At 32.6% G+C, this 26,822-nt stretch overlaps 1 protein-coding gene across 1 annotated transcript in view; it reads right to left on the reverse strand.

Moving 5' to 3' along the window:
- LOC147068447 (putative tubulin polyglutamylase TTLL2) overlaps positions 1-26,822 on the reverse strand; it is a 38,245-nt gene that overhangs the window by 2,854 nt on the left and 8,569 nt on the right. Inside the window, exons 3-6 of the mRNA XM_085952987.1 lie at positions 21,477-21,580; positions 3,312-3,495; positions 2,163-2,325; positions 1,230-1,343 (exon numbers count right to left, since the gene is read on the reverse strand). Coding sequence (XP_085809113.1) covers positions 1,230-1,343; positions 2,163-2,325; positions 3,312-3,495; positions 21,477-21,580 — 565 coding nt within the window. The remainder of the gene's footprint in view (positions 1-1,229; positions 1,344-2,162; positions 2,326-3,311; positions 3,496-21,476; positions 21,581-26,822) is intronic.

Here is a 26,822-nt window from a genome sequence, read left to right on the forward strand (position 1 = left end):
CATTTATTAATAATTGTTCTCGGCGAGGACGTTTTTATAAAGCATCGCAGTCAAGTACCAATGCTAGCGGTATATTTTGTCTTCGTATACCAGTGGATCTATTCTATGCACACGGCGGCTACCAACGGTATCTTATCATATTTATGTACATGTATGTAAATAAATATTGGGGCACAAATATTAACTTACTAAAACATCTATAATGTCAAATGACTTGCAGCTAACTGAATCATTAGTCTTCTTAATGTTTTTCCAACTTCACACACACACATATACATTATAAAAGGTCTGCCTGTGTAGAACGTCATTCTTCAATGTCTTTGAAGTTGTCTATACAATCCAATGTGAATTTTGTACACCTCACTGAGACATTAATATTTTTTGAAAATAACCTGTAAATTCGCCAGTACCGTGATTCGAACCCGAGACCCACGACTTCATAAGCGGCCATTTATCCATCACGTGTGCAACGCTATTTAAATATCATGTCAAGAGTTAATAAGTAAATTAAGCCGTAAATACAGTTGAAGTCAAAAAATATATACAAAGAAAAACATCTACAATTCAGGAACTACGCCGTTTCGTAGAACCTCTACGCCATACATAATTTAAAATGATTATGATTTATGTATCTAAAGAAATAGAATTAATGCGTACTTACGATCAACATCAGTATTATAAATATTTGATGGTAATATATTGTAAATTGTACGTATGTAGTTCACCTTATCACAGTTCACCGCGAGCTGCTTTTTCGGAAAAAGATGGCCGTACAGCATTAATATCAATTCCCGTACCATACTTAAGTATGTCAAAAAAGCATTTAGACGCTTTTTTGGAGACAGTAGTGACGTTCCAATTGTATTGGTATCAAATATTTGATAATGACGAATAATACTTACGAGGACTTACATACTTCTGAATCATTCAGAATTAGGTATATATACACATATACGATAAGATTGTATTTCTTAATTTACTTACCTACCTATTTTCTTTTGTTTTTCCCTTGTATTCCGGTAGCTTTTATTAGTACCTACGTATGTTTCAAGTGTTTTATTTATACGTGAATTTCAATGCTATACTCGGTACAAAAGCTCATAATAAGCTGTGATATGGTGAACTGTATTAGTACAATTTTCTGTACACGACGTCTGATACGTAAAATCATGACAATGGAATATACGTTTTAATTAAGGTTCATTATTATAAATTAGTATTGCCCTTACCTGATCCTATTCTGTCCTTGCATTCCGCGTATTTTGGTCCAAATTTATTTAACGAACTATTTGTCAGATGTCGGAATGGATTATGAAGATCATTTAAGGAGAACTTATCTGTACCTGAAAAAAGTTAAACTTATTATGTACCGCATACTAGATAAACCTTATATTATCGAATCTACTGAAAAAATATCTATCTGTCACGTATTTTTTTTTACTACACAGTATTTATTTCAGTAGCGAAGGGTGGATGTAGGCTGTTAAAATCCGCCGTTAATAGTGCACATTAAACTTTGTTAGTCATACATATTTGTTTTTATTGAATCCAAGACTACAATTTACAGATGGCATTGGTTAGTTTTTAAAAATCAATTAAACCCTGCCTAAACCAAACCATAATAGTTTTGCTATATTTTGGGCGATACGACAAAATTGCGCACACTTTTTCATTCATACTTATTTGTTTTCGTTAGATTAAGAATACATATTATAGGTACATATTGTTGGTTCATTTTTTTTTTAAATCTCTCTCTGCCTAAACCAACTATATAATAATATAACAAATAATATAACACATATTATTATATCTATAAAATACCCAAAGTTATGTATGATTTAATTGCATAATTTTAAATATTTTACAGATAGACGAGTATTTTTTGACCATTATCTATTATAGCTTGGTTTCGCAGGGTTTAATTGAATTTAAAAACTAACCAACACCATCAGCTGTAAACTGTAGTCTTATTTCAAAGAAAACAAATACGTATGACTGACAAAGTGTACTGTGCACTATTTATGGCAGATCATAACAGCCCACCTCCATCCTTCGCCAGTGATTTATTTAGTAGCAACCATGGGTGATATAAACATTAAAATAATTGTTAACTGAAATAAGCCAAACATGCCAACTAAGTGTCGTATGTATAATATACTTACTAAACCTAGCTAGTCCCTCTCGGTAGAGGTAAACGGTGAGTGGATGATAAGATGGAATGCAGACGTACAGCCGGAGGTCGAACTTGTATCCGCCGATTAAAAGAGGCCTCTCTATATACCGCTGGACTACGGTATTATTATCGTATGTAAGATCACTTAAGCGCTATGAATTAAAATAATAATATTAAAACATATCACATTAAAGTCATATTGTACACTAGACCTATGGATTTTAATACCGAATGATCTATCAATATCAATGACATTATTACCTAATGGACAACGTACTCAATACAGTAGCTAGCAAGTAAATTCGCGCATAGCGACATTCGCACATGTATAGGTAGACGTCACGCAATTTCCATTATGCGATATCACGCATCGGGAATTTATAGCAATATCACCTTTATTGTAATGACGTTAGAACAGTGTTTCTAGTGTCAATGTTCATTTGAGCGAACCCCTTGGAACCGAACCATCCGGTAGACCCGACAAAAAGCATCGGGAATTTATAGCAATATCACCTTTATTGTAATGGCGCTAGAACAGATTATGCCATTCGGCAGACCCGACAAAAAAGTGAGCGTCATTTTTTTCCAGATGCTTCGTTCATATTAATGTCATTGACCAATATATATATATAAATAAACACAAAAAACACGTGCCATTGCTGGTCTCTAAGGGTGTTGAAAAACAGCGGAAGTAAACAAAACATCACGTAACCCGACAAAAAATACAATCATGTTATACTAATACATTTATTTCCACTTTCAATACCGAATATATCGGTATTATATGATTTTTAAAACCGGTGTTTCGGTATCGAAAAATAATGGGATACCAGTTTTGAAGTACCGGTATTGGAATCCCTAACTAGACTGTATATTATACTCTATACTCGATTCTATTGAAATATATTACAACCTTCAAAAATAAACTGCAATCCGTAGACTGCGTATCGTATCGACCCCTTCAATATCTTAATTCGGTTCTGTTGTTACACTCACTTCACCCTATCGGGACAAACACTACTTACATATCCCAGAATTCTCTTGGTTCATCGCCAGCCCCCGCGCCTCTTCCAATGATACCTACATAACGTAGATCGCTTTCGCTTCGATCAGTATAAGTGCAAAATAATTTGTTTACCCTAAATAGATAAATTCCTCTTCCTTGACTCTGACCGACTGGTTTACAAATCCATATTTTTTGGTCTTTCAATCCAAGATCACTCTCATCAAAGTCCTCGTCTTTTGAATAAGCTTTCGATCTTCCTCTTGAGCATTCTGCTGCCAACTTAGCATACTCCAATGGTAGGTGATACCCTGTTGGACTAAACGAAAAAAAAATATCATCAGAAAGGATTCACAGTATTATAATATAACTTATTTTATTCATTAGAATTAAAATTTGTTTATTTAATTGAAGTGGATATTACAGAATAATTATTAATTCAATAGGTAAATCCATAGTATAGTATCAAAAAATACATACAGAATATGGTAAATATGTAAGTAGAGAAATAATAAAAAAAATTCTTAAAACTGCATAATTAATAACCAAAATGATTGAAAGCCTGTATTTAATAAATTTATTAATGAATTAACAATTATTATAGAATTTTTATCGTATTTTTATTGCATTAATTACATTTAGAAATGTTTGATTTAGATTGTCTTAATATCGTACAGATGATGAGTTTTTTTGACAATTTTCGTTGTTTTGAAATATTGTAAAAGTAATAGGTACCAGTGGCGAAGTGTGGAGGTAGTCTGATAAGATCCGCCATATATAATGCACACTAAACTTTGTCAGTCATATGTATTTATTTTCATTGAACTAAGACTACAATTAATTAACAAATAAATGGTGTCGGTCAGTTATTAAAATTCAATTAAACCATGCGAAAACTAAACCATAATAGATAATAATCAAAACATACTCGTCTATCTGTAAAATATCTAAAATTATGCCATTAAATCATTTTGGATATTTTATAGATAGAATAATATTATAACTTATACTATAATAAGTAGAAATGAAAACGTGTGCACAATTTTGTCGTATCACCCAAATTATACCAAAATTATTAAGGTTAGGTTTAGACAGGGCTTAATTGATTTTTAAAAACTCACCAACAGCATCTGTAAATTGTAGTCTTAGTTCAATAGAAACAAATACGCACGACTAACAAAGTTTAATGTGCACTATTTATGTTTGATCTTAACAGCCTACCTCAACCCTACGCTACTGGTAGGTACAGATAAATGCATGTTTTAGTTTCATTTGATGATTTTCGATATGCACTGTATTTGTTAAATATAAGTACGAAATACAAATAACTTTTGTTGAATTTGTTACCTGTATGAGAAACCCAAATTAATTTAAGAACGAGAGTGGTAATTTTCCCAGAAACAAAAGCCATTTCAAATATATTAGAAGCTATAATACCACAGCGTACCTGATGGCGTATATTTCGAAATAATATATAGCGTGGATCCAGCAATATTCCATCGGCTATGGTGGAGAATATCTATGTTACCAAGCACCCTCGTCAGAGTCTTATTAAGAAGTAATGTGCCTTCAAGCCCATTATATTTTCAAAACGAAGAAGAATAACATACAAACAAAATATTTGTACAAGGTTGATAGCAATACTTTTAATATATATTTATTTTATGTAATTTATTGTTAAACACAATAGTTATAAATTAGCATTAGGTTAAACAATGTAAAGTCAATCTTGTGCCATTTTTGGTGTGTGTGTAGGTTATATATTTTATAGAATTAATTTTTTTACATTTTGGGGACACGCCTCTCTCTCTACGATATTTCTAATCCACAGAACAGATTAATGAATAGAATTCAGATAAGCTATATACCCCAATACACTACACTTTGAAGCGGTGATTTGAATGTGTGAGTATCCCACGAAAATGAAACACGCATTATAGACGTGCAATAGTATGTCTTGCAACCTTAAAATACACCAATATTGAATGAGCGTCAGTGCATAAATCGAGGACAGTTGTCAGAATGAAGGATAAGCCTAGAATGACGTATTTTTGACACGTGTTTAAGTTTATCCCATTCCTATTAATTCTGTTCTAATCATATGAGATGGTGCGATATGAATATTCATAATTAACATGCTGATAGAAATGGGTATTATCAAAAGTTTTCTCTTATTTTTCAAAAATTTTCGAGCTTTATTAATTGCGGGCTGTCTTAATGTTTTATTGTATATTCTCAAAGAACAGGGAAAATTGCATCAAGATAACAATATATACAAATATGATTGTGATTGTATGATTTTGTACAACTTATAAAATCTTTACTAGTAGTAGATAGGTAGGTAGCCGGAATGCATTTTTAATATAAGTAGTTACCTCACAAAACAATAATTCAAATCAAGTAGTAAAGTTTGATATTGTGTTATATTTGATTTATCGCGAATAGCACATGTTCGAAAGCACACAGTTTCTACTAAAACTCTTTTACTTATCGAAGATTTACGAGCATGCTGGGAAAAAAGTGTTATTATAGTTCGGATAGGTATATACATAGAAGAATAGTACTCTCCGTAAATAAAAAATCACAAAAGAAAATTAATATACTTAAGTAGATTTATGTCGTTATGCGTCAATGACATTGAGCTACTTTACGAGCTGCGTGTTGGCGAATTTACAATCTGCCTGTAAAGTCGCCCAGTGTCATCATCGAACAAGCTAACAAGCAGATTGTAAGCAATCTATCTAGAAAAGTTGAAAGCCGGTCAAATTTACACGCTACACGCCGCGCGTGTGGGCCTACTGCGTCTGCGCAGTAGAGCCCTACCGATAAAAAACGAACTACATTCTGTCAAAATAGTCGCTAGCTTGCTGGCTTCTCAGCGAATGGAAAGTTTTGTGTGTCATCATCACAATCACAGTAGCTGAATTGCCCGCTTTTTAATTGGCCAACAAACAGCTCGTAAAGTAGCTCAATGTAATTGACGCATTAGACAAGTTTTTCTAAAGTGCGCTTTTTGTACAATTTAACTTTGTTAAGTAAACATAATGTTTCGCAATGGGTTAGTTTTAAACGGTATTTAATTAAATAGTTTACAATGAGCGTGATATTTTTACATGCCGTGTACCAGTAATAAATATTATATCATTGCAGGTCGAAAGTTTCTAGAATTTATCATTTCAAAGCAAAAATTTGTAACTGAAAGTTATTAAATTGGAAAAAGCAATTAAGTATATTTATTTACAGAAAAACGCAATCGCAACCGTATAAATAATTTGCATAATAATTATTGTACTAAAGTTATGCATATTGATCAAATAAAACTGAACCATTTTTTTAGAATTTTATAAAGAACTTTTCCTATTTAAATAAGAATATAACTATTTCATTCATATTTCTGATTATTTTATAAATTACTTACTATTTATCACATATTTGAAACTGCAAATTCAATCACTGACCAAACTATTGAAATATCCAGTTGTCCACGATCCGCGAAAAAATGTAAACTATTGATTTTTAAGCTTTTCAATGCATTCTTCAATACTAATGATTCATACATTCTCTTACGAATAATCTATTTATTTATATGTTTAATACTTCCTTTCAGTCACTCGAGCAATGCAGTGAATGATTTTTTTTACTTAGTACCTACTGAGGTAGATTTGTATTATTTCATAGGTTAATTAAATTTAGCTTTTTTTATCAAATAATAACTTGTATTTTGTTTATATATGCATAATATATTATTATCTAATTGTAATATTTTATTACTAGTGCACTGATTTTTTTTATTTACTCTTTACCATTATGGTTTTTTGTTTGTCATTCCCATCTGAAGCAATATTAATAATTCACATTGATGAATTCACACAATGAATAAATATAATATGTGATGTATAATATTATATCGATACGTGTTGTATTAAAATTTAGACCTGGACAAACAAGTATTTATATGGGACCCGAGAGCTTTAATCGTATTTCTGAAAAAATACTTTTTCAACATTTAACGCATTTTTAAAAATACAATTTTAATATTATGCATTCAAGAATTTGACAACTTATTAAATTGTATTAATACTATCAACCGAAGGTACTTGATGGAATTTGAATTTAAATTCTAATGGATTTAAGTTTTGTACTATTCCATTTGAGTCATTTTTTGCGACCCAGGTTTCGCCTTTCGGCATCTTCAAGCGCTGTGTATACTCACTAAAAGGCAAACACACACTGACAACGAACACTATTAACTCTAACTTATATAATAAATCAATACAATAAAGTAGTTATAAACTTATCACCTACCTGTTGACATATATAACGTACTCACCCGATTGCCTATAAATATATAGAATTGTATAAGTAAACAAATAAACTAAAAGTTAATCTACTTTATAATAACATTCATTTTATTATTGTATTTGAATATCAATTGCAGCTTAAAATAATATAATCAATGGTATTGAATTCTCAATAATACTGCACGACTGCATGTTTGCCCGCTATAAGACTAATCGATTTGGTTTGTTTACAAATACTAATAATAAGTAAATTCTGATAAACTTCACCGTCTACGACATTTTTTATTGGAGTTAAAACGATCCGCGCCCACAAAAATACCAAAAATACGACCCATAATAAGCCGAATGACATATTATTAGTATTTACAAACTTTTTGTAAATTGAATTAATTTTTGAACATAACGTATCTGATGTTTTGCCATGTAGGTAAATAATAGGTAGGTAAGTACAGATAATTTTGTATTTAACCTTTCTCGTAGAAATATTTTCCTTTTTTATTATAGTTGAAAATAGTATTATAGAACAGAATAAAATGTCACGTCGATGGGTATTATATATCTCTAATGCAGGGGGGGGGCAAACTTTTTGGATGGAGGGCCAAATTCAAGAATTCGAAATGAGCGGCGGGCCGCAAGTAAAATATCATTTTTAGATATACCTACACTATTTATTATCACGAAAAATAAACATTACAAAAAAAATAATGAGAATAATGAAACTGTTGTACATTTTTTTAAATTCAGGTGTTAATTTTGTAGTTGATATTCTCAAAATTGCTTCTAAATGGGCATCGGAGATATTTGATAGTAAAGAACTTTTATTGAGGTTCATGATCGAAAATGTTTGTTCACATATATAGGTTGATCCAAAAATAACGAACATTTTTCTTGCATAATTTTTAAGTTGATCGAATTTGTCTGAATTAAGGGCATTGTAAAATTTGGAGATTTCTTCACGACGATGCAATTCTCTTAAATCAGTGTCACACTGCAGATCAATAATCTCAAGTTGTAGCTCTGTCGGTACACAATCAATATCTATTGATCTACATACAATATCTACATCCAGAGCGAGATTACAATCCAAAATTTCTTTCCATTCATTCCCAATCGATGTTCAACGTAGAAAATAGTGGTTACATAGTGTGAGATAAGACGCAAGGAAGACGTACTGAGATAATACATTTACGAAACAAAAATTCTTCAAATTTTAATCTATTGTCAATATTTTTTATAAAAATTATAAAAAAGTTATTCGTAATCAGAAGTACATTAATAATGGCGGGCCGCAAAAAAATACCCGGCGGGCCACATGCGGCCCGCGGGCCGCAGTTTGCCCATCCCTGCTCTAATGTGTATAATGAAAGTTTTCCGCATAATAATGGTTAATAAATTTAATATTACTAGAAAACTGGTAATATGGCTAAAAGCTAATAAATGTTAAAGGCTCACAACATATGTTAATAATGTACGAAATATATTGTTAAACATAAGTACACATATTTAAAACTAGTTTTAAAAAAAGAACTCAACGTGTCATAGAAAAAAAAAACAATAGATAAGAAGCCAGACAAGAGCAAATAATCGATGTCACAGACAAATGATAATGAAAACAATCATGGAGTCCTTCATCCAAAAGTGGATTGAATATTCAAAAACTTTTTTCGTTTCTTCAGTGTTATTTAAATATTTCTAATCTACCTTTCGGTTCAATGCAATGGACGATATTAATCGCAAATGCTTTCTGATTATATCCCTCATTGACTTTGTTACCATTGGATGTGCCATCGCTCATTGAACCAATCATATTTTATGTACTACCTAATAATTCCCTCTAAACCACCAGCAGTTGTTTATATGCTTGGGAATGTCTCAGGAGCAGATGCCCAAGACTGAGGTCCTCACGCACTCAAGTGTGCTTTGACTGAGCTTACAACATAATTTATTCAAAGTGCCCATGTGAGAAAGGAGCACGGAGAATTAATAAAAATAAATTATTCTAACTAATTTACATAATATTATATTATGTATAAACAAAACTAAAACAATACGGACATACTAAACTACTATGTGAAGAGACTTTCACGTCCGCGATAAGCCGCCGCAAATTTTTTTTTAAAGCAGTATAGGTAGTTGTCTTTTTTGGCGACCAGGTCGGACGGCCCGATGGGCCCAACAGCTAGTTAGACCGACTTGAGCATCTCTTAACATGTTGGTCGGGTGACAAGCAACGATCCCTCTAATTTTTTCTATTGTTTGTGCGGATCATCTGAGCAGTGGCGTAACTAGTGTTGGTGTCACCCATCACCCGGTGCGGTAAATTTAACCCCTCCCCCCACAAACACACACATATTATAATAATTTTTCATTAAAACTTATATTTTTAAGGTATTTATTAATTTCAGTGATTTGAGAACACAATTTTCTTATTCCCGCAAAAATAGTCTTGTAATTCATCCCATATCGATATTTAAGGTACAAAATTAGCATTTTTGCACAGATATACCCGTACTTTCATCGACAATTAATAATTAATGTATGAAACCGAGACTTCGTCCGTGATTCGTCAAAAAAATCTTGTTTAATTACTGCATTAATGCATAATTTCTAATTCGTCAGCTTTCGGGAATATCTGTATATTTAGATACATGATTATGAATATCTTGTACAGAAAACATAGAAGCATTTTTTATGTTTATAGCCAATAGTACATTATAAATAATAACACTGACTAGATCGCAACCAGATTTTTTGCGCTCAGCGATCTCAATCCTATTCTTTCGTTCTTCGGGTGTTTCCGTGATTATTTTCAAAAGTCCACTTCTTTTTAAATTGTTCAATTTTGTAACAACATCCCGGTGTACTTTTTGACTTACATGCCTTTTTAAAAGATACAACCTGCATTCAATTCACTTCTTTCCAGACGTGAATTCTCCTTGCATATTCTGTTTATTTTACAATATTTTTGTGTGACGATTGTGCGGGGGATGAAAACGTGTGTGCGGGCACATTTCGGTAGGTGTGCGCACGCACAGGCACACACCTTACAGGGAACGTCGGTGACAAGTCCAAACTGAAAGTGGATGGCAGCGAATCCACCTTGCCCAGTCAAGAATTGACTGTTGTGATGATCAGGAGTAAAACCAACCGCTATGTGACATTAGAAAAGAACAAATACGTTTGTCTGCCCTTGGTGGAGGCATCCCACTTTCGCTGCCAGGTCTTCGACGCCGCATCCGTATTATCCGCTATTTGTGTACTAGGCCAGTTATCAGGGTCCATGTCTCTGATCCATGAGTAATCACGGAAAAAAAACTTATTGATAGAATACCATATTTTTAGCTAATACTTGTCCACTAATTTAAAAGCTTGTCCAAAAAAATCCAATTATTGTAATATTCTTCAAGGATATTATTTTCCAGGATGATTTGTAGTGGTGTTGTGTGATATTGGCTGTATTTTTCCCAAGTTCACTTTAACTCATATCGCTGCCTCAGTACAAGGGTACATTATTAATTTGACAAAAACCTGTTTGGGGAAAATGGCTGTCAAAGTTTTTGCATATTAAGTGAGTAATTAGATATTTTTATAAAGTATTTTATATTATTATTATGCAAATATAAAAAAATTACATTACATTTTTACATTACAAAAACGATTTCAAGTTATACACATTTATATTTTTTATAAAAATCGATGTTTTTTAAAATAAATATAAAAAATATTAAAACTATGAATTTGTCAAAAATCTCTTAGGTGATGCTTAGAAAACTTAATAAACTAAATTTTAATAATAAATATGACCATAAAATATATGTAATAATAGGGTGCGGTCCGATTCAACAAATTCACATTTTTTACAATTGTAAGTTTATCTTTGACTTAAAATAAAAAAATATTTTTCTTTTTAATGTTTTCAGATACATATTTAATTGTAAATTATTAAAAAAAAAAATCTCAAATTGCAAGCTTCGTATTTTTCCGCTAGGTGCCTCTTTAAAAGCGGCTCAATAAAGGCTTCACCTTAAATGTATTATTGCACTAAAACAATTATACTCCTTTCATATTCATGTTGATGTCATACAAATTTGTATAAAATATGATGGTAAAATATATTTCTACAAAAATACTGCAGCTTTACCCAGAAACTTCAACTGATTCTGCATATTTTGTAATTCATAAGTCAAAACTGACATTTTGTCAAATAAATAGTGTACATTTGTACTGAGGCCGCGATATTATGTACTGTTCAATATATAATAATTATTATATACTCGCAAACGTAGAATCCACAATTAATCATGCGATAAGCATATTTGATAGATTAGTTAATATACTATTATTGTCTTTGTTTTTTTTATGTAGGCTTTTTATGTATGATAATATCGCCAACGCAAATGACGGCACGCGATTTTTATAATGTCCCCTCAAATTCGAAAGACTAATAAGCATAGTTTTAACTGGGATAAACACAATAAGCTTTTCTCTTAATAAGATAAATTATTCATAACGGAATGAACAGGGTTATTGCATAATGTGGTATTAATAAATTTATTATCCAATAAACAGTATAAACTTATATGAATAGCCCATTAATTCTCAAATTACAAATAAAAGTAAAGTTTGTCAATAATATTATACAGAATTTTTAAAGCAATCATAAACTTTTATACGTGCGTGGATTTAATGCTAACAGGACGTAATTACCATTATCTCGACTTTAACAAGAAAATGCACGACGTGAAAACACGTACCTATTATCTTGTAAGTTTGCATGCATGGATCAAAGCAGTTCAGCAGCTTCTGAATTTTCACGAGACAATTGGAACTTATGAGATATCTGTGCCTGCGAAGTAGGACGATAGTAGCGAATCTGTCGGACTAAAAAGTATTTTTGACGTTTACTAATTTTCACACAGTCAAATAGCACCATAGGATGACAACAACGCGTCTCGCTTACGTTTGAAAATTGAGATTGGCGACGCAATCAGCACTTTTACATGTAAATAGTTATTATGGCGATAGTTGAATTTACACACTATTGGTGGCAGTAAATACATGCACGTATACAGGTGCTATTTATGGATAGTCAAATTATGAATTACTGAATATCTGTAGACAAGATTTGAGAATAATTTATGATTGTTATTATTGAAAATACGATATTTAAAAAAAACTCATGACGATATTAATATTATGACTTTTCCATTCCGCATGAGCCGTTGATAGCGATTTTGTATTATAAAAAAACGTAATATAAATTTATAATATAATATATTATATTATATTCTTTTTACAGACCATGAAGCCCAATGATAGAAGTGTTATTAAACAGTAGTACGTTAGAAGGTACTAGGAAGGATCGATCGAGGAGGGTACGATCGATATATTGCGACCTCAGTGGGAATCGAACACGGAGCCACCTGGTGAAAGTTCAGTACCTTACGCACTGGACCACGAGGGCCGCGAATAATATGGATAAGAGCACTCACCCGGATAGTAAGTGATGAGAGCCCGAATTTCAATCAGTTCGGCGGCTCTCGAGGTGCGCTGACCTTTCACCCGGGAGCTCCGGCTTCGATCCAGTGAGAATACAATATATTTATATGATTTTATCAAAGCTTGGATTTTTGCGATTGTTTCAATTCTACTACTAAATACACTACATGCTGTTAAACTACATTACTGTCATTGGGGGCCTTAAGGCCTGTTATATATATAAAAAAACCCTTACCAGACGATCGCTAGTCATAATGAGATATCTACTTTGAGACGTTACGAATATTTGTACACATTTAAAAACAATATTAAGAATATTATCATACTTAAAACATGAGTAGGTACTAAACTCAGGACTACAAAATTATATCTACCGATGCAATGGTGTTAACTTTTAGATGTATATTTTACTAATGCGTAAAACGTTTAAATTTAGTTTTAATTCAATCAGTCTTCATTGTTATTCCAATAACGATTCTTAGCCAAAAGCGTTTTTTTTGTTAAGTGATAATAATAATATCGGGTTGCGTGTAAAAGTTTTACGTGGAACGATGTTTCTACAGAAAAGCTTCGCTGCAGCATGCTACGCTACACGACTCAAAGGAGCTTTCTTTTCCACTTGTAGAAAAGTTATTATTACTAAGTTGACATTATAATTCATGATATTGTGATAATTATGTATAAATACGTTTTGAACAAATAACAAAGGGTAATTGATTTGCGACATGATCGCTTTGCCTTTAACTATAAAAAGCAGGCCTTAGAACCGTTATTTTTTTTCGTTTCAGTTTCCGTTCGGGTTCAAGTAAAAACATATAAATCGGCTCGGTTCCGGTTTTCCGAGTGATTATTTTTTAAATGTTTTTTATTTGTATTAAAAAATATTTTCTACCACAATTTAGAACATTTTATCGTACTTATATTATGATAGCCCGATGCCACGATCCGAAACAAATGGTAATGCTGCACCATACGGCCGTAGCCATTTTTTCTAATCAAATCAAATTTGTTTATTTTACATATAATGAACTTACAAATTCAAAGCGTTCACGACATGACATAAAATAAGTGTTGACAATTTTTAAAATAAAAATACAGAGAGATGTGACTTAATAATATAATAAGTTATAAAATAAGAAACAAAATAAGAAAAGAAATAAATTTTAATTTTTAAATACTACGACAACTGAACGTCAACTGGGGAGTAAGGTCATGTTAACGCGCGTGTTTGAACATATACCGAACCAAAAAAAAAAAGCCGGTATTTTTTTTGGTTCGGTTCCGGTTTTCGTTCCGATAAAAATAACGGTTTATCCGATTTTCGGTACAGTTCCAGTTCGAAGCCCTGGTAAAAAGGCACGACGATAAATTTACCGCGACAATACATATCAATTCCAAATTCATTTTACCCTCTATTTGTTTACATTATTGTAAAGTACTATATTTTTATGCATAATTTTAAAGCATAATTATTCTTCGAGTTTTTTTTGTTAATTTTACGATATTTGATTAATGTACGTAATTGTTTCGGTCTTTACACATAAACCCAAACTGAAGTTTGTAACTTCTAAGCCATGACAGAAAACGAATATTGTTTTATGTTATTCAAACTTCTTCCCTTTGTGGTTTAATTTAATATATTATTTATTTTTTATTATCCTTTATTTCATTAGAAATATTTACTTTTGCGGACTACGGAATAGGCGCCTCAAGAGAGTGTAAAACTCCGAGCCCAGGAATTCCGGCATCATGGCCGACCGGTGCATCTATTCTTTACACATGGTTGCTATCGGCGGCTATCGAGGGTAGTTCATCATATTTATGTATTACAATTGTTACAATAAGTTAGCCGTATGAACTTTACTGTCAAACTGTCTATCTCGCTCTAAACATTAACACAGCCAAGAGAGGTGCTGTTAAAACATGGCACTTTTTGACAGGTCAAGCGGTTAACTTATTGTAACAATTAACCACCTCAATGCATAAATATAATAAACTACCCTCGATAGCCACCGATAGCATCCCTGTGTACAGAATAGATGCAGATGCTTCGCTCTAAAGTGTTTTTACAAGAATAATCTACTATGCAAATTCGACTTAGTAAAAGGCGAGGGGGCAGAGAAATGGCGCGACTTTGTGCTTGCAATATGCTCCGATGCCGAAGCGTGACGGCCTGAAGCAAATGAGTAAGTAACCAATAGGTATCTTATAATAATCGTGCGGATCAATAAAATATTAATGCAACGTCACGCCATTCCAAAAATTAAATAGATTTTAGCGCGGGAAATATTATTTTCACTTTCCAAAAAGGACGTAAAAAGCTATCATAATAAAGCCGTTTTGTTTGATAGAAAAACGTCTTTTATTTTGGCGGGGGCGGTCGATGGAAAATTTACAATGTTGACCCTCGTTTCAGACGGCCGTCGCAGCCTTTTTTGGAGCACACGTGTGCCTGCACGTGACAGTCCCACCTCGCCCGACATACCGCGTGGCTTGTTAGCAGGGTTGACCAATAGTAGCGTTGTCAATTTTATTATATACCAATACTAATCAATTGATTAATTTATAAGAATATATGACACATTATTTTATTATCAATGTACCACATATTAAATAAGGTTCGATAGTTCAAGAGCGTAACAAACAAGGCGAGAAAGGCAAGAAGTCGCAACGAGAGCGACCAAAGACAGTATACAATAAAATAATTTATTAATCACGTCTACTCCTATAACACAGATAGAAATAGTATTTGTTCACTTTACATAGATTGTAGTGTCACCATATTATGTATTTATTTGATTATTGAGGGTTATGCTCTATTTTATTTTCTTATCATAATAGATTCCTGGATTTCCACTGCGTGTACTTCTTCCTTCTTTCCTCGACATTTAGGGCTAGTTGCAGAGGCCATTATCAAGAGATATGTATTACGATGAAGTGTAGTGTAGGTGTATTATTAATTTGTAATTATTATTAAAACGAACTAATATAGACGCATTATTAACTTTAAATTTTAAATTTTAAATTGTGATTTATAATTATTATTTATAAACTTATTTTACTTATTTTTAAACTTATTATATTATAAATTTATTTATTAAAATAATTTGACGTATTTTATTTTGATTGAAAAACAGATTTTTATTGAGACAGTGAAACAACCAGAGCAGGTAGCGTACATTTAAAGGCAATACCTTATCTCCAGATTTACGAATTGACCACTAATGAAACACAAACTTCATTGTTTTAGGTATATTTAAACTCCCTGACTTCTTTCTTTGCATTAAGTGTGTTGTATTATACAGGTTTCGGCTTTCAGTTTAAGTTTCAGGATTTGGACGGTGTTATTAATTAATAAAATGAATACCTAGTTAATAAAATCATTAATTAATTAAATAATTACTAATTATTAATACTACCCATCTCCTCTGCATGTAAAAAGAATGAATAAGGAAAATCTACAGCAGAAACTTTAACTGTAAACTCGAATTATTCAAAATTCTAAAGAAGACTTTACAATCCGATTTATCAAACATTATTAAATGGTGAAAGAAAATGTTCAATACTATAATCATTATCTTGTAATATCATAGTGATTATAAATATTTAGACAGTAATAGTATTTTAATACGTTTCCAGGTAACTACGCATTTCATGTACACTTCAAAAAATGTTCCGTAACATGTAAAAAGATAATATGCAGGTATTAATTGTACCCATTAAAAGTACCCACGGTGGCCGCGCGGCTTAAGCGTTGGACTCTCACGCCGTGGGGAATCCTGGGCCTGGCAAGTACACATATTGTTTTTCAATTTGTGTGTGAGTCAGGGTATGGACCTAATAGGTTGAGCAAGTGGCTGACATCCATTTCTCGTAAAAAACAAAATCTGTTAATACAAACCTCTACTCTGTGGAGGCCCATATGATCCTATTAGGATCGGACATGGTCGAAGAAAAAATAATTGAAGTATTATAAAAACCCACGATGGTCGTGCGGCTTAATCGTCGGTCTATAGCGTCGTGGGTCCCAGGTTCAAATACTGGATCTGGCAAATACACAATATATTATTGTACGTCAATTTGTGTTTGAGTCAGGGTATGGACATAATAGGTTGAGCAAGTGGCTGACATACATTTCCTCGTAAAAACAAAATCTGTTAATACAAACCTCCACTCTGTGGAGGGTTTTTTACATCAAAATCATGATAATAATAATATTAATTATTACAAAAAACATCATATTGTCTGCTATTCTAAAGATGATGTGTGTTACTGTCTATCTAGGATCTCGCATTGATAATGATGGAAAATGCGAAGGAAAAATTAGAAGACGAATTAAATTTGGTCTTTCCCACATCCTTTTATGCAGCGGAAACATAGTAATATAAAAATAGCTGATTAAATAGGGAACACCTACGTTGGCCGCGTGGCTTAAGTGTTGGACTATCACGCCGTGGGTCCCAGGTTCGAATCCTGGGTCTGGCAAGTACACATTTTGTTTTTCAATGTGTGTGTGAGTCAGGGTATGAACCTAATAGGTTGAGCAAGTGGCTGACATCCATTTCTCGTAAAAAACAAAATCTGTTAATACAAACCTCTACTCTGTGGAGGCCCATATGATCCTATTAGGATCGGACATGGTCGGAATGAATGAAATAGGGAACGATATTTTTATATATTATGTGTACGCATGTCAAGATCGACTTAGCTGGAAAGGGGTACCAACTAATCGATCTTTGAAGACCTGAACAGAAATCATCTGTCTGAGATGAATTTATTTGGCAATGTAATTCATAGGGCAGTGCAGATAGGGGGTGAAATCTTAAAGAAACGACAAGAAAAAAACATCTGCTTGCTAGGACGATCAAATCAGAATGTACAAATATCTTCATTAGGACAATCATAAGCAAAATAAGAACTACTCACGAAGATCACGATCCTCGGTAACGAAGCAACGAATAAAAAGAATGAGGCATTAAAATAATACAATAACCCACTGTGAGCACAGGATAATAATGGTAATTTTCTAAAGAGGGTTGAATAGTGTTATTATTATTTATGGGGCGGCCCTCCCCCGTCGTAGCGCAACGCACCAGAGACATCCCTGGTAGTTTGTCTTGTCACAGATACCCCAGCACGCGTCCACAAAATAATCAATGACGCGAACCCTGCTGTGATCGATTCTCAATGTCGGAAGAAGAGACCATACGGAAATACGTAGCACCGCTGCGAGACGGCAAAGTAATTACCCTAACGAGCGCCGGATATAACAAAAGCTTTTCACGGAAAGCTCATAATGCAGGCAGTCAAGCACTGAAAGCGCCACGTGCCCCGATGCAACTCGTGTTTTCTATAATCGGAAATCGATTGATATGGTGTCGTGCCACTTTCTAAAAAAAGCACGCGTTAACTTGCTGCTTGCAGGGTAATAAACTTGGCGTCAAAGTTCAAATATTTGCCGAGAAAACTTAATTTACCCCACTCAGTGGGTATACTTTACGCAGTGTTTATGTGGGTGTGCATATAATTCAAGAAACTTGAACGATCCACGTAACATTAATTAATAATATCCAAACATTTTCCTAAAAATATTCAATTATTCCCAATCTTTTCGCAGTACGGCACACCGTTCTGTAGCACATATAAGAAAGAATACTTAAACACGCGCGTTAACATGATCTTACTCCCTACTTCAGTTTTAGTTTGTCAATTTATGGCTATGGCCGTATGTTGTAGCTTAACCACTGGGGAATGCCAAAAGAAATGGCGTATTTCAAAAAAACACTACCTTATTCTTAGGTCAATAATTATTATAAAGCAATCATTATTCGTAGGATGTTTATCACACTTAGATGGTCAAAGACATAGCTTATAATTAGTATCTTTAGAATTATCTTCAAATGTGTTAATCTTGCCCATTTTTTGAATAATAAAATGCCTAATTCTTGTCAAATTTGGAATCATAGAGTTTATCAATATAATTTTTTATCGTAAATATTCCACTATAATAATGACGACATAAATTATACTAATGGTTTATGAATGCGTTTAAAAATTAATAAATGTAAAAAATCTTAACACCACTGCACATGCATGTACTAAAATATGACAATATTCTAAAACATTAGAGCGAGAGGTTTAAAAGAATACTATTTTATGTAGTAAAAATACTTTATGCAGTCATCAAATGTTAAAATAAATATAAAGGATAATAAGGCTTCAAAATTATATATATAGATTATCTATAACGTTTAAGGAATGTCCAGGATCCTGTTTTGAAAATGCAATAAAAGCTCTATTTTGACCTACGCTGAGCATGTCCACCCTTAAAAAACATTTTGAAAAAAAAATAATATTTAGTGTTGCAATAAATATACGATTACAACTATACAAACTTACTAAAATTTCACGTCGACAGGCAAGTCTCATAATAATTTTATAGTGTTGGACAGTAATGCTTACGTCATTTAGTTATATTTAGTATTTTTTTTATTGCCCTGATATAACACAGAGTTAGATAACAATATAATATACTTGATGAATTCTTTCAATGTGATGTTTGTAAGAGAATGCGACTTTTATAATATGTATTGTTCGATGCTTGAAAGCATCTACACAGATGAAAATGAACGCTAACAATATTAATATTATCCCACTAAATGAAACAAAGTGGGTGCGTGAATTTTACTGTGATTTTACTGTACGCAGCAATATCTTGCGGCACACTTCCCAATGTCTCGCGGCACAACAGTTGGGAAGCGCTGAAATGAAAATATAATTTCCTAGACTTTCCTACACGATAGTCCAGTGGCGTAGCTCGGATAATTTAATGAAAATTATTGTATGATGAATATGAATATCTAAGCGTCATTTTTTAAATATTGAGCCACTTCAAAGTTTAAACAAAGGCTCTGAATTTTAAAATTGTGGTTATTGTATGGTACTGAATACTTATTTGAAGTTATACGTGAGATTTTGCATGCAATAGCAAGATGGAGGCAAAAAATCAGATAATTATTTTTTCTGATTATATTGATTACTACAATTATTATGCATATATGTAATAAAAAGGTACGGACTTATATGAAAAACTTGACACTTTTAAAAAGTGTGTAATCAAAAATTATTGTAAAACTCTGCAATGTGAATCGCATGGTAACTGTTTACATTTAATTTTATCCATATTAATACTATTCAATCAATTCAATTTGGGTGTATTGTATGATGCAAAGTTCACTTTCAATCAGCATATTCTTAACATCAGTACTAGATCTAGCAAAATGCTTGGTTTTGTTATGAGGGTTTCAAAATCATTCGAAAACGTCCGAGTGCTACGTACATTATACGTATCATTTGTGTTGAGTATTCTTGAATATGCCAGCATTATTTGGAGTCTTAATAGGTCCATCCACACAATTAAGTTGGATCGAGTCCACAATAGATTTCTTAGATTTCTCTACTTAAGAACATACGGGTTCTTTCCTTATGATAATGACAATAAAATGAATTTCCCGACTCGTTTTCTTCTGGGTATGCTATCAATGCAATCCCTGTCTACCCGAAGAGTGATTGTTCTTTTAAAGCATTTCTTTTTACTTCTTCGTGGGTTCATTTACAATCCGTATATACTGGCAAATATTAATTTTCATGTTCCCACCAATATCACTCGTAGCTCCACGGTCTTCAAGATACCTCGTCGCAGGACAGATGTTATGTTTCATGATGCTGTGTATCGTGCAATTAGCTTATTTGATGGCACCATAAAGGTTGATTTGTTTTTCATTAACTATATAATATTTGTGGACGTATTAAATAGGTTAAATTTATAATTGTATAAATTATCATATTTCATTAATATTTACACATACTGTCTTTTTATTGTTATTTGTAATTAAGATATTTTTATACATTTGTATTTATTATGTATTATGGCGCATTGGCCAATAGCTGTAATGCCGTAATACTCTTTTTATAAATAAATAAATAAATAATTAAGTAGAAATAAATAAAAAAAATATCTATGTAATATGTGAATAATATAATATACATATACCTAATCGTACTATCTATAGATATAAAACAAAACTAACGGTCTCAGTCGATGATTAAGTACTCACAGACACAGTTATTATAATATATAATGAGTAATCGATATCAAACCTTTCAATTAAGAACGTTTACAAATACCTCGCATACTGTGTTTACCGCAATATACATAAAACTACCAAAATAATAGAGCCACACTATCATGTAATAAATAAATTAAACACATAGGTGACACCTACATTTGGTATACAGTGTGTGAAGACCCGTCAAGAATTTCTTCATTTTACACTTACAGCGATGCGAATATAAATAATTATGTATTTTAATGGTTTCTGTCAACTTAATATTATATCGTGTCAAACAACAACTACATAATTATGTACATTGGATTTAGAATAGTAATAAATCGAGTATCTAGGTATATTTTAATTTAAGATAAAAATATAGCACTCACCTGAAATCATAAATGGAGCCATACACCTTTTTCATGCATTTAAGATGTCTTGCTAAGTTGTCTTTCTTGCAGATAGAGGATCCTTTTGGTATGTGATTTATGAACTGAAATAAACATCAATCAATTGATTAATTTTGAACCTCGAAAGTAAGATTATTTACAAAAATATAAGGTTATTGGTTTTGCAGTATGTACATGATACGTGAATCTTTTTGCGGTTTTGAGGGTATATAGATATATCGTCAGATGTGATATTTTACTTGCTCTGTGATAGGAATAAAAAGAATCTTATTGTTTAGTGCAGGATGTACGATTTGTTTACTGTACATTAAATGTGAGACATAGTTTCTTTTGTGTTTTGTGTACCTGAGACGATAGTATACATGAAAATTTATGGTGTCAGATTGGAAAGTGGTCGTGGATCCCACTTATCACCTCCGTAACTTCTTACTGCTGAGCACCGCCCGCGTGCCTCGGATTCGTCTGAATTATATGATAGATGCAGATTATTTTATGATTCATCTGTCTGATACGATAGAATACATGGAAAGTTATGATGTCGGCCCTGGGAGTGGTCATGGACCCTACTGCTGATCGTCTTAACTCTATATTTGAAAGGCACTGCGTGCGCGACTCGTTCATCTATATAGCATCGTTCTATCTATCCTTCGTCAGGATCCCATAACTAAAGATCGTGAAACGGTTTATTTGACCGTCGGGCAGCTGCCTTATCCGGCTCGGTTCTACATTTATCGGCATTCAAAGCAACCCAGCAATTCAGTGGGAACCCCGTGTGCCATTTTTGATTTGATCCATTCATAACGCTTTTATTTGTCCCTTTCAACTTTACTCTGTTCAAATATAACAAAATTTTGTTGATTGTCACCCTGCCTGCGTGGTATGCGACCAAACAATTAGAGAGTCCAGTGCAGGTAAAAGAATGCCAGCGCTTGAATTTGAATATTTTACGAACAGGAGCGCTTGATAATTTTCCGAAAAAATAACATATTTTTCTTATTTTATGTACATTTTACAAAAACACGTGTTCAATTTTTTGTTATATGACCAATCTAGTTCAGGTAGTCAACTTAATTTTTACAAGAGACGGAACGATAATCTCCGAGATTTCATGAACCCGGAAATGCGCTGCGGTGCGCTCCGGTTTATTCCGAGGCCTGAAGAAAACCCATGCATGTTGCCAGGCAGTTTATTGGCCATGTTATATATTCGGTGTCGTTTGGGCATAACCTGATAACTGCTTTTTTGGTCATTTTATGTTAAGAGTAAAAATTGGGTCACTATAGTATTATCTTCCATTTGGTAATAACCCGATATCTATATTTCACTTAAAATGCTAAAACGCTATTGTAATAATATGATGATATGTGAACAAACACAGTGGTTAGTTTGGTCAAAACATGACCAAAGACCTTATCACAGTTTGATCACTGATAAGTGACCTTATTTTCATAATTAGTGAAATAATTGACAATCTATGTATTGTCATATTCTTCTTCAGTTATTTATTTTAAAATGTTTTTTTCGATTTTAAACAAAAAAATGAACTGAAATTTATGTGGGCAATTCAAAGCTTAAAATGGCTCTCCTGTAAATTCAACATTTTGCAGTTAACAGGTTATACCCAAACGCCACCGAATAGTATAATACGTGTTCACATCAGACTATAACGACATATCGTGAAATAAAACTGTAGTTTGTTTAATTGTAAAAATACTTACCTACACTTACACTACATATCGTTTTTTATTACTAATTAAACTGTAACACTTTTTGAAAAATGTAAAAATTGACACTGTGCTTTGGTTCTTTACATTGTATGTACCTATTGCTACTTGAAAAGTTCGTATTTTTCATCTAAATCTAAAATTAGTAATATTTATTTATATATATAAACCCTGGAATACTAATATGCAATGCTTTTTTATCTCGTGGCGATGGAAAAAAGTGCGCTACAAATGTACTTGCAATCCGAAAGCAGTAGAAAAAAATCATTTATTTTCATATAAATATAAGAGCTTTGTTATGTGTAAGGTTTTATTAAACATCTCTAGCTATTCAAATGTATAGGCCCAGACCAAGTGGAATTTTTCTTGATATTTGACTGACTTTGTCAGTCAGACTCAGAGACATACACATTGAAAAAAAAGTTTGACCAAATGGGATTCGAATTTACATCTTTTACTGTATGCGTGAGTGCACTTATCCATAAACTACTGATTCGTCTATACAATTCTAACAAACACAAATCAACATTTTTCTATGATTGTTTTTGAGTAAGTTTTGCTTAAGTTTAAAAAAAATATTTATTCTATTAATAAGAATTTAACATTCTTAAATGTTGTGTATGTTCAATATTGAATGAGTGAATGATAACATATTTTATAGTGGTTTTGTTAAGGGGGCCTCCAAAACAAATAACACCTAGATCTGTGAGAAAACTAATCTATTAATTGTTTAAATTAATTAGCTTCGTGAACATTTTTACTAAATATGTTAATTGATTTGATTGCCTACGTAGGCGGGTTCAAAATCGAACAGTATCTGGGGCCTTCACGTACCTATAATAATATTATCAAAATGAAGATGGCATGTCATACGTATATTTTATATATTAAGTAGGTAATAATAGAAATAGTTTTTTTTCCGAATTGACGCAATGGTTTTATTTCTTTGATCTGAAATACAATAGGTACAACTAGATTCATTTATTGTAGAAATAACAATGACCACACACCGCGAAAGCAAGGTAAACTGAAACATGTATCTATTGACTTGTAAAAAAATCGACACATGGCTGTTTTAAATAGAATCTTCACAATGAAATGAATAGAACATCGATCCATGACATGTTACTTCAGCGTATCGCGAAAAATAACATGTACGGAATTATTGCCAATCATTTTAACATTATTTGCCGAACAAAAATAAAAACTATTTTATTATCTTTACTTAAGATGTTGCGCATATTCTATGTCACGATAAGTTTATTTCAACGATATTATTTTTGTGAGCAGCTATTTATTTATTATTAAAAGCTTCTTTATGATTATAATCAAAAGAACAATGTAAGACAGTGTTTTTCAAACTGTTTTGGGAAAGGTATACTTTATAACTCGAAAAAGTAATGTATAATAAAAATTGACAAATTTTCTACATTAAGTATCATATCTTTCAGAGTTAATTCACAATTTGAGTACCTACTTATAATATAAACTTGGTTGGGCCAATTATAGTCGCCCCCATCTGTATATTTCCCTCCTACCTCAAATCCTCGATATTGTCGCAAGTCCATGTGCAACTCAGTTACGGGTCATCAGTCGACCGTGTTAGATTGTTACATCTAGACCGTCGTTAACGAGAAATTCAATGCGCATACAAAGTGATTAAAAACGTTACACGTATACCACGAACGTGTACAGTGCAACCGTCGTGGAAACCATAATTCTATTAGAGACTCCGTGCAAACTCCGATAATTAAACCACCTGTGTCCGTGCTATCGGTACAGGGTGTCTCCCCATTTACCATGAACCCAAGTGTACCATGCGAGTGCCTACTAGGACGTAAGGGCATGCACCAGAGACCAGATTAAGCCAGACAGCTGAACATCAATAAGGTTAGTACCTGGACCAACTCCCGTGTGACCGCCCCCCCCCCAGCATCCACATTCACCATCACAATAATTCCGTAGCAAAATTTTCAGTCCACTATGAAAAGCGCAGCCAAACCGTAAAATTACTGAAACGAAAAGGCGGAAACTTTTGGTCACTGGCTCTCAGGTACAGATATTATTAAATGTATAAGTGTGAGAATCGTTACATGTAGTGTAACCTAACCTAACTTAACCTAACCAAACCTAGCCATCACACCTCAAAAATGTAAATAAAGTAATGTAACTATCATAATAACGTAATTCAATGACCATCAGGGCTTATCTCGTCTGCATATTATATGGTAATTCTCAACAAGTAAACATCGGTAGTTATAAATATTAAAGTAATAATTTATACATTTAGTTTTTTGACAATGTGTAGATCGCCAAACGCTCGATACTGATTTCAAAAAAGATGTTTCATAGCTTATAACTTTTGAGAAAATAAACATAGCGAAACTGAAAGTACACCATTGTATCTTAGAGGAGTCATATTAGAAATGATAAATGCGATGTTTATACTGATCGCACCCTCAAGGTAGGTGAGATGGATTGTGGAAAACAGTACTTGATAACTGCGTCAGCTCTCAACAAATCCGGACTTGACGTTGCACTTTGTAAACATGTAAACTAATCATTAATTTAATAAATAAAATATTTATTATTCTAAATTCACCCAGAACAGCGCTTGCTTCCTTACACTCGTTTAATAGCATATTATTTAAGTGAATATTGGTCTTAGTATGGTTTTGTTTATGAGAAAGTTGCTTAATCATGACCGTATTAGCTTGGCGTCGTCGACCTTATTTAGTTTTTTCTTCTTATTCGATGGCGCTATAGCCCAAATTTTGATCCCAGGCGTCTCTAATCCTTCAGGACACTCGGTCCTCTGCTGCTTTCCTCTCAAGCAAAGTCTGTCTTCCAATGGATCTCTTTCACTTGTGAATCCATTAACCATCTTTTTTGGAATGCGGGACTCACTCATTTGTTACAGGTATACCGCCCATCTCAGTTAGAATTACGTTAATAGCATGTAATTAAAAAATAATCATTAAATGTTTGTTTCACATTATTTTCTGTTAATCTCCTTTAATAGAAAGTAATCAACAGTTTCACAAGCATAGTTTTGGCAACGCTAATTTGTAGTGAAATAAAACAAACGTAAAAACAAATACGTCAACTTGTGTGAATAATAATATATGAGACAGAAATAAACATGTTTGTTTTTATAGACATCAGCTTACTTTCGTTACAAGTTTTCCATACAAATAGTAATATAATAATAACGTAAATCAATGTATATTTAAGGCGAGTCAAAAATAGACGGCAACAGAAAGTCGATTATAAAATCAAGATGGAAAATGTAATCAGGCTTGGAAATATTTGTCTCGAACCGGTTTCCCCCTAAAATAGTAAGAATTTCCTGTAGCGGCGTTGGCAGTCGGCATGATTTATTGACTGTACGTCAGACGACTCCGGAAAAATAAGATTTCCGTGACGTGCTGTAGAATATAATATGTCGTTTTACGAAAGGCCAAATGAATACCAGCATAATTTGTATACAAATTGATGTCATTAAATAACCACTGACAAAATAAAAGACAACGATTGGAAAATGGTAAAATTTGGGACGATTTAGAGAATTCTTATGCACGTTATTATTAACCATAAATTT

Source organism: Rhyacophila brunnea, unplaced genomic scaffold (genome assembly GCF_057557595.1).
Source record: "Rhyacophila brunnea isolate RB1 unplaced genomic scaffold, BYU_Rbru_1.0 scaffold_3, whole genome shotgun sequence".
Taxonomy (NCBI): Eukaryota; Metazoa; Arthropoda; class Insecta; order Trichoptera; family Rhyacophilidae; genus Rhyacophila; species Rhyacophila brunnea.